The sequence below is a fragment of the Talpa occidentalis genome, unplaced genomic scaffold (genome assembly GCF_014898055.3).
Source record: "Talpa occidentalis isolate TD23 unplaced genomic scaffold, MPIMG_talOcc4v2.1 talOcc4.10, whole genome shotgun sequence".
NCBI lineage: Eukaryota > Metazoa > Chordata > Mammalia > Eulipotyphla > Talpidae > Talpa > Talpa occidentalis.
The window spans coordinates 69,823,111-69,838,612 of NW_023600993.1; the positions used below are offsets into that span (position 1 = coordinate 69,823,111).

A 15,502-nucleotide genomic window follows, 5' to 3' on the forward strand; every position below is an offset into this window, starting at 1 on the left:
AATGAAAGGATTCCCATTCCTCCCTCCCACAGTCCATCCTGGGCCAGATTTAGCCATAGCTCACGGGGGAAATTCCCTTCCAATAACTGACAGCGTGTGGACTGATTGGCTTGAAGCTGTCTGGTGTACGGCTGAAAGCCCTGGAGGACTCCACCACAGTGAATGGTAACAACACAAGACCACCCCACACTGTCAGCCGTCTCAGGTGCCAGGCTGCATTGGGGTGGGGGTGGGGGAATTTAAATAAGGAATGAAAGGCAAAGAGGAAAAGGCATGTGTTTTGATAAGTGCAAGGATGAGAGGACTTGATGTGCCTGTGTTGCAGAAGTCCCACCCTATAAACAGAATCACACAATGATGAGATTTAGGGAAACAGTTGCTCCTGTTCCTGCCATATCCCACAGGAATTTCTTCCACTGACATGACATGACAGGATGTGCTCACTTGAGATGAAAGCATTGAGATTTACTTAATTGGCAGGAGGAGAAATCTTTCCAAACAGTGTGTTCAAATTGGAGGGGGTATGAATGGACTTCCATTTCTTCCTTCAAGATTCCATAAAAACACCAACGAGGAGATGTGACTGGGCCTTCTGCTGTGACCTCCTGGGCCTTTCCCCTTGAGATGAAGGTGGGGGCTGCTGGGGTAAGGGGATTCTGAGGTCAAGAATCAGGATCATGGTTGACATGGGGAATTCTGAAGACAAGCTGCTAGGGTTTGAGTTAAGGCCTGACATTTACCATTTGAGGGACATGGTGCAAAACACCCCTGCTCTCCCCTCTTCCTCCTCTCTAAAAATGTAATAATACAAGCCATACAGGCAGTCATGAGGATTAAATAAGATGTACCCTATAAAACCCAAGCACAGTGCTTGGCCCACGGAAAGCACATGATAATTTTAGTTGGTATAATGTCTAAATGTAACCTGTGATTGATGCCACATCAACAGAGGTGTCCCTTGCCTGGAGCTAGTTTACACTCAGGATGCAGCTTGATTCCTATGCCACAGGCACGTCATCAAAACAGCTTTCAGAATAAAGACTTTTCCCTTTGGAGTGTGTGCATAAAGGGCATCCTGTGCACCGCATGCTGCCCATTGTATCATGCTGGACTGTTCCCTAAGACTCCCTCTGGTTTCATTTTAGGGAGTTTCCCTTCCTCACCATAACCAGGAGCAGCGCAGGAATGCCTGAGCACCTTTTGGTGTCCTTGACCAGTGCCCCTCAGCCTGAGACTCGCTGGGAACAGGCTGTTTCTCTACTCCTTTTGTTGGAAGGCACTGCAGGGACATCTGGTCTACTCGAGCAACTAGGCCTTTATCAAGACAGACTACTTTTAACAGAACCGTCTGTATCTCTTTGTCTGTCTGTCTATCTATCTGTAATTTTTTTTTCTTTGCACAGCCTAGAACTAAGCTTAGTAGAGGCTGAAACACACAATTGATTCCCCTAAGAAATCAGTCATTCCAGCAGCTCTGGGGAATTTTTGTGACCAATCTTGAAAGCAAAACATCCTTAATAAAGTTAGTTTTGTATGCTTCCTAATAATCACTAACACTGACCCCAATGCTGGAACAGATGTAAAGAAGGTGGTTTTTTTGCCCTCCAGCTGCTCAAAATCACTTCCCCAGGCACAGCATGAATGAGCTGGTGCACTCCGTGTTCATGTGGTCATTCTGCTTTGCACAAGGCCCCTCTCTGCTGACAGGCTGGCAGTGCCTGCCAGGGGAGCAGCCTTCATAGCGCTGTGTCCATGCTCATCTCCACCCAGTGCCACTCAGCATGACAGCTCCACCCCTGTGTCCACTTGGAGTAGCTTTCTCTAAGTGCACCATTTGCATCACACAGTTTTTAATTGCCAGAAAGCAGTTCACTTTAATATTAAGTGGCAAACATAATTTTGCTAGATTTGATCATGGAGAAGCTTTGTGTTATGAAAATTCCCCCAAATTTCCAGTAAGGTTTCAATCATTCTTTCATTGTTTTATTTATTTATACATAATTTTGCTCTGATCAGTCTGATGTATTGTGTTTCAAGTGTGGGGCAGTAGCTGTAATGATTACTCAGGTGAGCTCTGATACCCTATTTTATCTGTTAGAGCAGAGTCAGAATAAGCCATGGAAGCCTCAGGGCCTTCTTCACTCAGCTGCTTTCCTCTGTTGCTTGGTTGCTCGCCTTTGGTAAGCCCCTAACTTTTTTGGAGTTACTTCTTATCATGTGAAAATACTGGCTTTAAGCTGAGGGTCTTCCTGGAAAACTCAGATGCTGTTAAGCCATTATAATTATTTTATAGACATACTTTATGTTTTCAGGTACTTTCATATTGTTTTTAATTGCACAGAAGAAAAATAGCTCAAAGTTTATAAACATCATAAAAAGAAACATTTCCCCCAAACTGTTTTCAGAAATAAAAGTCAAGAAAATCATACAGAGTTTGGTCAAAATACTTTGGACACAAAATTAAATTCTGCCATGCCTAAGTCCAGTCTGATTTCAGCAAAGCCCAGCTGGTTATTATCAATGGGCCACAGTTGTGAAATGTTCAAGAGAATGATAGATAACTTGTATCATCGACAAAGGTTCTTTTATGTTCTTGTTGATTTTGTTCTCTTTTTATCTATCACATTCATCATCAATCTTTTATTCTGAGAATTATTCTACATACAAACTAATCCATAGGAATTGGCTTTTGCCTCCAAAATAAGAGTGATTGAAGGATAAATATTGGCAGATTCAGTACAAATTATTTTGCAAAAATAATGCCTGTAATAAATATATTTAATAACTTTCTTCTATAGCCCGTAATGATAAAGTTGGAGTTTAAAATCCATGTGTACTCTTGTTTAATTGTCTACCCTTTTTCTACCTGGTCACAAAGAGGACTCAAGATGTCCAGAGACTGTTCCACAATTCTAAGTGCTTTCTATGTGGTTGTATCTCATGGATATTAAATGCCAGCAAAATGAGTCAGCAGTAGTCACTTCCATAGCTTAAGGTGCATTTTTTTAGCTCCTAACATATCATATCTTTAGGATGAATGAAAATCTGTGAATTAGAAACATACACTGACTCCCTTCCTCCCAGAAGTCAAGTTCCTGGCAGAGAATTCTTACACTTTCTGTTGTTCATATTGATTTCTCACTTCTTGGGTCATTTTCATCATTGAAACAGCCTGTGGAATCTTTGCCCACTCCTCTGACAGTTCTTTCTCTAAATGTGAAATAGGCTGGGAGACTGATTTTCTTGTCACTTACGTTTTTACTGATGTGAGACTTGGAGTGACAGTGTCACTGGGCCCTTTTTCACTGGTGATTTCCAGAAGGTGAGATGCACTAGGAGAACTGGAGAAGATGGAAACGAAAAATGTCATAATTAAGGACAAGCTCCTTCACAAATCAGTTCCCTGCACAGAACTGATTTAAACCTTATAATAAAAATATAGATCAAATCATTGCACCCTGGGAGCATCTTGGATTCTGAGGGAGACCTTCAGTTCCCTTTTGCCGGAAGGATGTGCAAATATGAGAGCAGACCTTCTCCCAAAGTCTATAATTTAATAGCCTGAAGAAAATTGTTTTTTTCTCATTTCCATTTACTCTTATCATTTCCTTAGAATTATTCTTAAACTTGGTTATGTGGGTATTTTCTTCTTTCTTAGCAGTAGTGGGCTGGTTTCCTCTCCAAGAGTGTGTCATTAGGGTTTGAAACCTAATCTAATATCTTATACCTCCATGTGTTTAATTTCCTTTTCCCAAACATCCATTTATTTGGTTACATTGTTCAGTAAAGTCATCCTCTTTATCGTTACCAGGTTGTGACATTTACTTTGAAGGATTCATTTATTTGGGGTCTTAAACAGCCCTAGAATTTAAATTTGCATTATATTGAAAGACAAACAAAATCTTTGTAAAAATGATGTATGGCTTTAGGCTGTAACTGGCATTCTGCTCCTGTCTTGATTATTATGGAATTCCACCCATTTATGTAGGATTATTAAATGCCAACCCAGCCCACCTATGGATTATCCCAGGGGAATAAGTACCAGGAAAGATGTTAAGGATGCAGAAGTGCATCGGCACCCCTCCTTCCAGAGATGCTTCTCCCTCGACTTCTGCAACCCGCTTCCTCCCTGCCCCCCTCCTCCATCTCCCTTTTCTCTTCCTTTACCTCTGCCCATCCTCTCAAGTGGGGGGGAGGGAGCTCCCAGCATTCCATCTCCCCCTTTTCTCTTCCAAGATCCTCTCCAAACCCATGACTCATAGCTCTAATCTCCAGTCCAGGCCTCTCTGCCGAGAGACAGCCATCTCCTATTCTTAGACACCTGCTTAGGCCCTGAGTAGGCCCTGCATAGGCCCTTCAGATTCAACTCAGCCCTCCACATCAGCACCTGCATCCTTTACCTGATCACCTAAGCCCTGATCGCCTAAGCCAGAATTTCAGCTACCTTCTCTCTCTTTCTCTCACCGATAGTGAGCACCTGCGCACCTGCTGGGTCTACCCCCAAAAGCAATACTGCAACTTGATGCCTCCTCTACCTTCCCCTCACCATCACTTTCTTGAGACCCATGTCACCTCTCTTTCTTTTTTTTTTTTTAAATAGAGGCATGTTTTTTATTTATTTATTTGTTTGTTTGTACATGGACTGGGTACAGTCAGAAGTGCGGGAGGGTGAGAGAATTCACCAGAGCCAGAGCAGGGAGCAGAGCAGGCAGAAGGACCGAAGTACACTGCTGAGGGGAGCAGCGGGCGGCAGGAGAGGTCTGCGCGCCATGTGGGACCCTCCTCCGGTGGCCGGGGAGCAGCCGGGGATCGTACCGGCACCGCAGAGGCCGCTGGCAGCTTCGCACCCAGCGCTCAACCGCTGTGCCACCGGGGAGGCCCTCACCTCTCTTTCTCATGAATTTCCCTTCCTTTAACCTCCTTTCTAAACCTTTCCACAAATGCCCGTTGCCTACCCCATAATCTCTTAAATATAGGTCAAATCTTGCTGTTTACCTGTTTAAAAACCTTCCATGATTCCCAGTTGCTTGAAAAACATGGCTGCTTCTCCGACCATGAGGGACCCTTGCAATCTAGGCCGGACCATTGTGCCCCCACAGTGGTCCATTCAGTTCATGGATACTTACCGCCTTACCTATCTTTCCAGGTAGGTTGTAAATGCCATCAGGGGCAACACTGTCTCTTTTCCATCTTGATCCTTCCAGAACTGCTCCTCTTCACAATGTCCTCCATGAATAAATGATCCAGCAGCAGTGCCTGGAGCCATTGTCTTCTGTGAGACCACCTTTCCCATTTGTTTCATTAGAGTGATTAACTAGGACATATTTATTAGAAGCCCTTTCCCATAATACATAGCAAATACCAACAGGCATTTGGGGGCAATTTTTCATTGAAATTTTTTTTTAAAGATTTATGTTTATTTATTTATACAAGCACTGGGCACAGTGAGAAGCGTGGGAGGGTGAGAGAATTCACCAGAGCCAGAGCGGGGAGCAGAGCAGGCAGAAGGACCAAAGTACACTGCTGAGGGGAGCAGCGGGCGGCAGGAGGGGTCTGCGCGCCATGTGGGACCCTCCTCCAGGGCCGGGAAGCAGCCGGGGATCCAACCCGTGCTGCAGAGGCTGCAGGCAGCTTCGCAACCCAGCGCTCAACCGCTGCGCCACCGGGGAGGCCCTTTCATGAAATCTAACCATTAAAATTTGCCCTTTCAAATTGAGTGATGCATGGTTTTTAGCCTGTTTACCAGATTGTGCCACCATCACCATCATCCAGTTCCAGAACATTTTCATCACCCCTGCCCCAAAAAAAGCTTTCTCCCCCAGGCCCAAACAACCACTACTTTTTTTTTTCCCTCTATCAATTTGCTTCTTCTGAACATTTATAAAAATGGAATCATACAATATGTGGCCTTTGTGTTTGGCTTTCACTTAGCACAGTATTTTCACAGTTCATTCATATCGGAGCATGTGTAGTACTTCACTCCCTTGTATGGCTGAATAATACTCCATTTTGTTTGCATATTTATCAGCTAATGGACATTTGGGTTATTTCCATTTTGGAGTTGTGAATAAAACTGCTATGAGCATTTGTGTGCAAGTTTTTGTGTGAACATTTTTTTTCTGTTTTCTGGGCTATATACCTAGCAGTAGATCTGCTGGATCATATGCTTAACTTTTGAGGAACTGCCAAACTGTTTACCATAGTCACTGTGTCATTCTACATTCAGACCAGCAAGTAGGAGAATTCTAGTTTTTCTGCATTGTCACCAACACTTCTTGTTCCTCCTTGTCCCTTTGATTATAACCATCCTAGTGGGTGTGAAGTTGTACCTCATTGTGGTTTTGATTTTGGTAATGACTAATGGTGTTGAGCACTTTGTCGTGTATTTAGTGGTGATGTGTATAATTTTTTTTGGAGGAATGTCTATTCAAATCATTTGCCCATTTTTTAGTTAGGTTGTCCATTTTTGGGGGATCTTGAAGAATTCTTTATATTCTAGATATGAGACCCTTATCTGATAAATTATTTGCAAATATTTTCTCTCATTCTGTGGGCTCTCTTAACTGTCATGACAAAGTCCTTTGAAACACAGAAATTTTTTTTGATGGTATCAAATTCTATTTTTTATTTGGCTGCTTGTGCTTTTGAGCACAAGAGCTGTCTGAGACCAATTGGCATTTTCAAGATAGATCCTTTGATGAGGGATCACTGTTAAAAGCATTGCCCCAAAATGAAAATATGCTATTATCATCCTCTATTTCAGAGAGTACTGATAGTGGTACCAACAGAAGAAATCAACTCATTCATTTCCTAGTTTTGTAAACTATTCTTAGCTGTTCCTTCTCTGAGCTCAAATCTCTGTCACTCTGGTTTATCTTTTCACTGGGTTTTGAATACATCTGTGGATTTATTTTAAGCATTAGTTTTGGGGTAACAGTCCTTGATCCACGGCTGCCTTAAGTAATCTCATTTTCACCAGGTTTCTTGGAGCACAGTACCTATTCTTGGGTGCACAGTGTGCCCACCCTCTCATCTGTAACACTTTGTTCTGTGCTCCACTCCTGCATTACTTCATTTCTTCTTCCCTCTAGGTCAGACACATCACCCTGAGTGACCCTTCTCTGTTAAGAGCATTCTCAGAGATTCTGATCTTTTCAAATTTGCAGGTAACCTTCTAACCTTTCCTGCTTATCCAGAATGTATGTCATTCTTTTCTGAAAATATGCAAATCAACATGGAATACCTTTGAAAGTCCATTGATTGAACATATAGACTCAAGTTATCATTGATCCGGTTAAAACTTGAAAGACACTCTAGACTATCCTTAGTACCCTTGGATCTTCTAAGGGAATTCTAAACACCTAGGAGTGTGCCGCTTCCTTGACTCAGCCTACTCATGTCTCCCATGACTCACCAATGAGTAACTGTGACTTTCGAAAATTACTTGAATTGGTTGTGCTCCCATTTCTGAGCAAAAGGACAGACATGGGACATGCTCATGAGGGGTATTTGTATTGGAGGTTTGTTTATCCTAAAGCCTGGCCCGGGGTTCCCTTAGCTTATACACTGTGTTCATTCTGCAGGGTGAACCCATAAGCCCACATTGACGAGAGCAGGCAGCGATCCATGTTGATTGTGCTTGTGTAGTGGGCAAATGCTTCATTATGGTTCCACATAATTCTCCTAGCTGCCCATTTTACACATAAAACAACTGAGGGTGGGGGTGGAGCAGCTTGCCTGCCTCCCAAGCTGGTGGGAGAGAGATGAAATTCAAATAAAAGCCTATCTTCCTGCAAAATACAAGCTCCTTCCTGACTGCATATTGCTACTGTTATTTCTAAAAAGTAAAACAAATAATGAGAATAAAGTTGGGGGCTGGATTTAGATCTAAAGGCTCTTGCAATGCAGCAGTTTATTTTGAGTGTCTTGGAAAGTTCGCTTGATGATTTTGATAAAATGTAACTAGCAAAGACAATGCAGGCTCTTCACTCAAGTAGAAGAATAGTGATAATTGATAAAATTCTTATGTGAAAGTGCATACAGATTGGGTCATGAAAGAAACGCAGAAATAAGATGGGTTTCTAGTTAGTAATGTGACTGTTCTCTGGATTCAGTAATCCAGGGTCAACTTGCTTTTAAAAAAAACAAAGTACTTTGGTTTTTAATAAGGTAATAATTCAAAACAGAACTGAAGTTTCACATTTATTGGTGGACTTTTTTTAAGAGAACAAAAGAGCAGTCTCTACTATGAAAATGATACTAGATTTGTGACCAGATGCCTCTCTAGCCGCTTGTTTTCAGTCAAGGTCACTGACCAACCATTGCCCGGCATTATTCCAGTAGTCGGTTCATACCTTAACATGTCTTACTTGAGAGAAGAATCATATAAACCTTTTGATGTCTAAATTAGAGATTACTTTTTGTTACAGAAAGCAACCAAATGAAAACCTAAGGATGTTAGGTAAGAAAATGTCAAGTGATACTGCTCCTAATTTGCCCTTGTTTGGAGTTCTAATAAATCCAGTTAAAATTCCAGGGCTTCAGGGCCTCCCTGGTGGCATAGGCAGTTGAGCGCCATGCTGCAGAGGCGGGTTCAATCCCGGCCTGCTGGCGGGAGTCCCTCACGGCGCAGCAGACCTCTCCTGTCTCGCCCACTGCTCCCCTCAGCAGTGTATTTCAGTCAGTCTGCCTGTTCTGTTTTCCACTCTGTCTCTGGTGAATCTTCTCACCCTCCCGCACATCTGGTCTATACCCTGGTTCTTGTATAAATAAATAAATCTTAAAAAAAAAAAAAGATAGAAAAATTCCAGGACTTCGTGTTTTAGTTGTTTTTTTTTTTTTTTTCCTAGCTACTAAAAGAAATGATTTTTGGCACCCACAAGCAACTTGGCTGTTTCTAAACACTGCTGGAATTGGGGTGTTTGTTTTCTCTTTGTCATGGTGTTTACATGCCCTGGCTTGGGCCGCAGTGAAAACGCATTTATGATCCCCTGGTCTCACCCAGCTCCTAATGGATGTTTGTCTAAATGACAACACCCAGTTTAGCACTGTTAATGCTTATGCAACAGCACAGGACCTGCCCGTCAGGGGGCGGGTATGTGTGCTGTGTGTGACAGTTGGGGGCATGAGTGGTGAGAGCAGAAACCTCCTCTGAAGTAAACACATCCTCCTTTCGCATCCAGCTCTAGAAGCACCTTTTTGTGCTCTCCAATCCCTCCTTAATTTAGGAGTCAATACATAAATATTCATTAAATCAGAGAATCTAAAAACTTGATCATTTTCCCCATAACCCTAGTACTGGACTTGCTCTCAGGAGCCCAGATTTCTCAGCCTTGACAAGGACAATCTTATGACAACCAGAGAGTGTCATCCAAGGTGAAAAAGACAGACTGCTGTCTGGGGTCACTTTATATGGACTTGTACACGGCACCCTTTGCAAGATTCATGGTGAGTTTGAGCAGCACAGCAGCCATTCTTCCAGATACGTAGCCTCCATAGTGTACTTAGCAAAATGTATTCCCATTTCTATTTTGTTCTCCATTGTCCCCAACACTGTATGTGGATGTGTTGGACGCAGTGGGCCCTTTCAGGAAACAGCAGGATGATTCCAGGCAGAGCATGACAGGTCTTTAGAGGGATGCGCCTGCTCTAACCCAGGCCCACAAGCAGACTGGGGCTAAAAGGGGGAGCCATGAATTGAGCATTGACAGCGGGCCACGGCTGTCCGAAGGCTCAGGTGGTTGTCAGACATAAGTTTAGCTCAGCTCTTTGAGTAATTTGTCACGCCTCGCTCAGCCCCTGCTGGGCCAGCACGTGCCAGCTTAGTGTCAGAGTGCCTGTTCGCCAGACGGCCACTCAGGCCTAACGTCCTGCTGTTCCCTGGACCAGCGGCTTGCTGGGGCCATGCACGGAGGGCTGAGTCGTGGCAACAGCCAAGTGCTGTACAGAATAAGCGTGTTCATAATGAGGCGTGCATGGCATTAGTGGGTCCCTCTAGAATTGGGCCTGAACAGGCGCCTCTCACTGAGCCTGTTCGTTAAGGCCAGTCACAGTTCAGCTCACAGTCAAGAAGCCAATTCAGGCTCAGGCTGCCCAGGCCTTGGACTGTTGTGACCATCTATAGAAAGGATCAGAGAGGCCACTTTTGAAATATTCAAACTCATTTTCCTTTTCAAAAGTTGCAGAGAGCAAGCATAAGGGGGATTTCTAGCACAGCACTGCCCAGGAATGCTGCGGGTTCTGTGGGTGACCCAACATGGTGACTTCTAGTCGCACGTGACTCTTGAGTGCTGGAAATATAGCTGGTGGGACAGAGGAGCTAAAGTGCTACTTTTTTATAATTTTTAATTAATTTGAATTTAAACTGAGCAGATCCCATGTGGTGGTCGCTGCCACAGTGGCCAGCACAGTCCAGGATGCCTCTGGTCTCTCAGTGTGAACATCTTCCTCTCAGTATAATTGGGGGAAGGGAAAGACGACCCTGCATTGATAAATCAGCGTGCCAAAGGAAAATAAAAATGTTTTCCTATTTTAAAACACACGCCCTACTAAAAGCATAATAGTCTCCAACTTTTATTTTTAGAGAGGCCATTTTGAGAATAGTATTAAAATACAGTAAGAAATGCTGGGATCACGTTTGTTCTTCTGGAGCCAATAATAAACGGAAGGTTCAAATAAAATGAACTGATGGTGATCTGCATCCCCTGTGTTCTTGGAGATGGAGCATGATTTTCAAAATAACAAAAATATGTCCCTTAACTTTTGCATTGATAATAAGGAAAGGGAAAATGAGACATCATGCTGACTTCCCCAAGTGTTAATTCATAAAGTCATAAGTGTGGTGCCTCCATCCGCTGTCAGATTGTTCTGATGTTATCCTGTTATTGGAAGTGCATGATTCACCTTCTGAGGAAACAGAAGCCACACACAAAAGGGGAAGATTTGCTTTCTGCCCTGTGAATGGCTGCCACACGCAGGGGTCCTATTAAGACAGCTGGAAAGTTGCTTCAGTGTGTTACGCTTGTAAGTTTTATTGGTGACTGGTTTTTGATTACACATTTGAATGCGTGTGTTCCAGACTGCAGTTTTAATTAAAAGGCAATAGTCTTTTTTTTTATTGCATTGTGCACTCTCTGCTAGAGTCTCCCACTTATTAGTTCTTCTTTTTTAATGCTCGTAGCCAATCTTAGCCCCCTCACAGCACACCTTCCTGGCCTCACTTCTTCCCAGTGATGTGTGTTTTCTCATTTTATTTAAAGTACCTGCACCATTTGCCCTGCCCCTTCTTATCAGGCTGAGAAGAACCAGTAACTGGGGAAAGAAAAACTCAACATTGTACCCCACTTGTCAGTGGAAAGAGATGGTAGAACAATCAGCATTTCTGTTGGTTGAACTCAACCTTAAAATGTTTTGATGCGATTCTGTAACTATTGTGTATATATTGATTTACTGATACTAGTGTCGGATGCAGTTGTACTCTAAGAGGAACGGGTCTCAAAAAGTCAGAATTTTACCACTTAGTGATGGATGATACTTAATTCTCTGACAGGAGGTGAACGAACTTACAAGGTACATTTCCCCACACACACACAACCGCAAAAGTTGCTTGACTGTGTTGAAAACAAAGTGAATGTCATTGTTACGTGTGTCCCCCTACACTTGCACTTGTTTCCTTAACCAATTACTGCAGCTACGAAGAGCGAGCTCTGTACCTCGAAGCAATAATTCAGAACCACCGTGAAGTAATGACATTCGAGGATTTCGCAGCCCAAGTCTTTTCTCCCTGTCCCAGCTACTCCCTCAGTGGAACGGGTGAGTCTACATTATTCTCCCCTCACGCGTTTAAGATGCACTCGAGCAGCAGATGTACACCTGTTTTTCACAGATAAATGCTTGCAAATTTAAGAAGAGCATTCTCCCTCTGAATCAACTAATGAATATCAAAAGGAATGATGACATTCATTTTAATTTGTTTTGTATCCGAGCTGTTCACTCGGTTCTTTTCTTCAGCTATCCTGTTAACCTCCGAATCTAGCAAGGTTAATGAACTTTTTCTCAGTAATGTGCTCGGGTTCATTCAGGAGTGTGGATTTCTTGCTGAGCTGGGAATATGTTGTTTAAAAGCGGTGCCCGAATCAGTGCTTACTTATCAAAAAAGAGTTCCTCACAGTCGAAGCCGTTGCTACTAATGCTAAATGGGGATTAGGCTGCCAAGATACTCGGGTCAGGGATTAATGCAGGAGAAATGGAAGGACAGTGTCCCCTGGTCCATCATTACAGCAGTGCGGCGTGCGCGCTTTCTCTCTGGAGTGGCCTGTCGCATGGACAAGCTGCCGGCCGCAGCAGCACCTGGTGTGGGATCAGTTCAGACACTGGTTTACAATGGTTTTTATTTATTACACCCATGGAAAATTTCAGAAATTTCCATGAATTTCCTTATTTTTAGGTTTTACTCTTTTATATTGACAATTTGAAAACAAAACGTGTGCTGCCACTTAAACTGATTATATGATTACTGTGGGGTTTTTTTTTTTCCTAAAGAATAGAATTACTTGTAAATTTCTGCATGTAATTACAGATTAATTGCCTTTCAGAGAGTAAATGGGATATTTAGTCAATGCATGTTGAAATTCTCAATGAGGGGCTTCCTCCTCCTTCCACTGATGCAGACACAACTGTTAGAGTGCTTAATAGATTTCTAACCTGTGTCAATTGTCTCTGAACACTGCCCTACTTCTCCTATTCTGACTTGTTAACAAATATCTTACACGCAAAGTGGAAAAAATTAAATTCAGTGAAATAAATCACTTACAAATAAAATCAGCCATGCATCATTGTTTAACATCGCTGGCTTCAATCCTTGCCTCTCCGAGCTTTGTTGGGAGATAAGAGGGAGAGGCTTGCACTTGCACAGAGAGCCAGGAGCACAGGCAGAAGGCCTGGGAGATAAGCAAGCTGGCCGAGGTAAGGGAGCCGGTGTGATTTACATAATCACGCCTCTGCTTCCTGGTGAGGCGTCAAGAAACACAGGATGGCCTCTATTGATCTTTGTTGAACTGGAATATCTAAACAACACTAGAAAAGCTTATAACTTACGGCTTTGATTAATGTTTCTTACATTAAAAAAGTAGAACAGCTGTGAATTGAATTCTTTTATACACTCTGCCAACATTCTCTCTAAAACCAAAAAAGAAAAAAAAATCAGTTTAAGGGAAATAGACGTTGCATACCAGTCTGAGTAGGGATTTAAGTTGTTTCTGATTTTTAGGTGAAAGAACATGAAGGATCTGTAGCAAGCCACTTTTTAAAAGACCTCATTGCGCTTTTCCCCATCCTTATGAGGTGTTGGGAATTAATTTTTCAGTGCAGGATTTTTTTTTTAATCTTAAGAAAACGTTTTGTTTCTTACGATTGAAAGAAATTAAATAATAACTCGGTGTTTATATTCCTTACCTGTTACATTCTTAAGTCTCTTGATTAAGATGTTATTGAGATAAAAATTGATGGACTTTATTTTCTATGGGTATTTTAGCCTCTTTATAAATTGTTTCCAAAAATTTCTAATTATTTAAACCAATTTAAGTGAGTTAGTGTATAGGCAACATCTTAAGTTGGACTCCAGGAGTAATTTAAGTTTTTTACGGCCAGCTGTTTAGGAAGGATTGTGACATCTTCAAGAACATCACATTTGCCAGTCATTTAACAGATAAAGGTTCTGACAGTTAACAAGAGTGGGCGTTGGGAACTGTTAAAAGTGAACATGAAATCAAAGGTGGGACATCAAGACAAGTGCTAGTCCTTCCTTTTTAAAGTTATTAGCAGCAGTATTCCATTTCACAGCATTCACGGTTTGGGCTATTCAGTGAAGAGTGGTAAAATTTTTTACACACACATCACATGAACCCATGAATATAATTTTAAGTCTCTGTGTAATATCCTGTTATGCTTTGCTCACAGCAATGATTAGGAAGGACCTAGAAATGAACTTGATTTGAACTGAAATTTGGGGGCAATTCAGTGAGGGTGGAGCATTTCTGTACCACACATGTACATTTTCAGAAGCACATCCTCCTCATCTATAAACACCTTTGTACCTTTGTTAGAGTACCCCCATCCAGCCCTGTCTCTCACAGATAAAAACATTTTTCATTTATTTGGTGTTTTTGTTTTTTTTTTTATTTTCTTGGGGCAACTATTGTCAAACCCAGATGAGCCAGCCAGCTTAAACTAAGAAACTGAGGTGAAGTCTGCTCTTCCAAGCAACAAGCCAATTAGAAAAATTGACCCTGAGCAGCTTACGCTCCCACAGTACACTTAGGATCCAATCAGGTCATCTCAGCCAACAGTGTCATCAAAGCAAGGCTTGGGATACTGCTCACTTGCATATACACAATCTGAGGAATTAGGGCTTCCCAGATTTTCTTTGCATCCTGACAACAAGGGCTTTGCTGTTAATGCAGCAGGAGAGTAACCTGAACACTGTATCCATTCCACGCTCTATATGAGGCAGCAGGCAGCCTCCATTTCTAGAGGAAAGACCTCTACTACCAGCCTTTAAGTACTTGGTAAAAGAAAAAGACGTGCTCAGGGGAGTGATCTGTGTCCAGAGATGCCACTGTTGGAATATGCCCTCTCCTAAGCATCCCCTGCCCCAGAGCTATTCCTTGTTACCAAGGTCTCCATCAAGGGCACACTGACGAAGCAAATATACTTCTTCATGAGTCACTGTCAACCACTGATAAGGTTGTAGAGCCTCTTGTTGGGCTAATATGCTGGTGCCCAACATTTTAAAAATAGCTTTAAAAATCTAATTGATCAGTCAGAAATATTGTATTAAAACACCACTTACTTCATCAAATCTGTTCATCTATTACTTATATTGATGATGCCCAGAGTATAATAGGTATTTGAGCTGTTTTTATTTCTACCAAGGCTTGTAGTTTGTCCTCCTTTATTGATTCTTTCCTTATTGACCAATATCTAAAAGGTAGCCAGTGTTAAAATGCCAACTGCAGTTAACATACACATGTATGTCTAAGTATATATTTATACATATATATACACACACATATATACATATATATGTACATATATGTGTGTGTGTTCTCTGTGTGTTTTATATATATATATATATATATATATATATATATATATATATATATGCAGTTAGCATACACACCATGTTAGGGAGTAAGTTTTTGTTTTCAAACATGTTTCCAAGGAAGGGGGGGCAGCAGGGAGGCCTCTAAAGGGTTAACTGGAATGGGCACCCTCCACTGCTGGGAGGGACTGATGTAATCACTGCAGCTCACAGCCAAGTGCATCTGTTCACCATGAGGTCATTCTTCTGCATGCTAATGATTTGGAAAATCAAGTCTAATGTTTGACATTATCGAAAAGGATATAAATAGTATGAATCTTTCCTTTTTGGAAGCTGCTCTTATAAAACAAAAAAAAGAAAAAAAAACTTTAGCTTAGAGTTGATTTTTTTTCCAGAACCACT

General features: G+C 42.0%; 1 protein-coding gene across 6 annotated transcripts in view; it reads left to right on the plus strand.

The window, feature by feature from the left end:
* The window catches only part of RALGAPA2 (Ral GTPase activating protein catalytic subunit alpha 2), a 329,205-nt gene that overhangs the window by 292,623 nt on the left and 21,080 nt on the right, over window positions 1-15,502 (plus strand). For all 6 annotated transcript variants that reach the window (XR_008552100.1, XR_008552101.1, XM_054695973.1 and 3 more), the window contains one exon: window positions 11,690-11,811. Coding sequence is in view for 4 of the 6 variants with exons in the window: in XM_054695973.1 (XP_054551948.1) it covers window positions 11,690-11,811 (122 nt within the window). In the remaining 2 variants the exon portion in view is untranslated. The remainder of the gene's footprint in view (window positions 1-11,689; window positions 11,812-15,502) is intronic.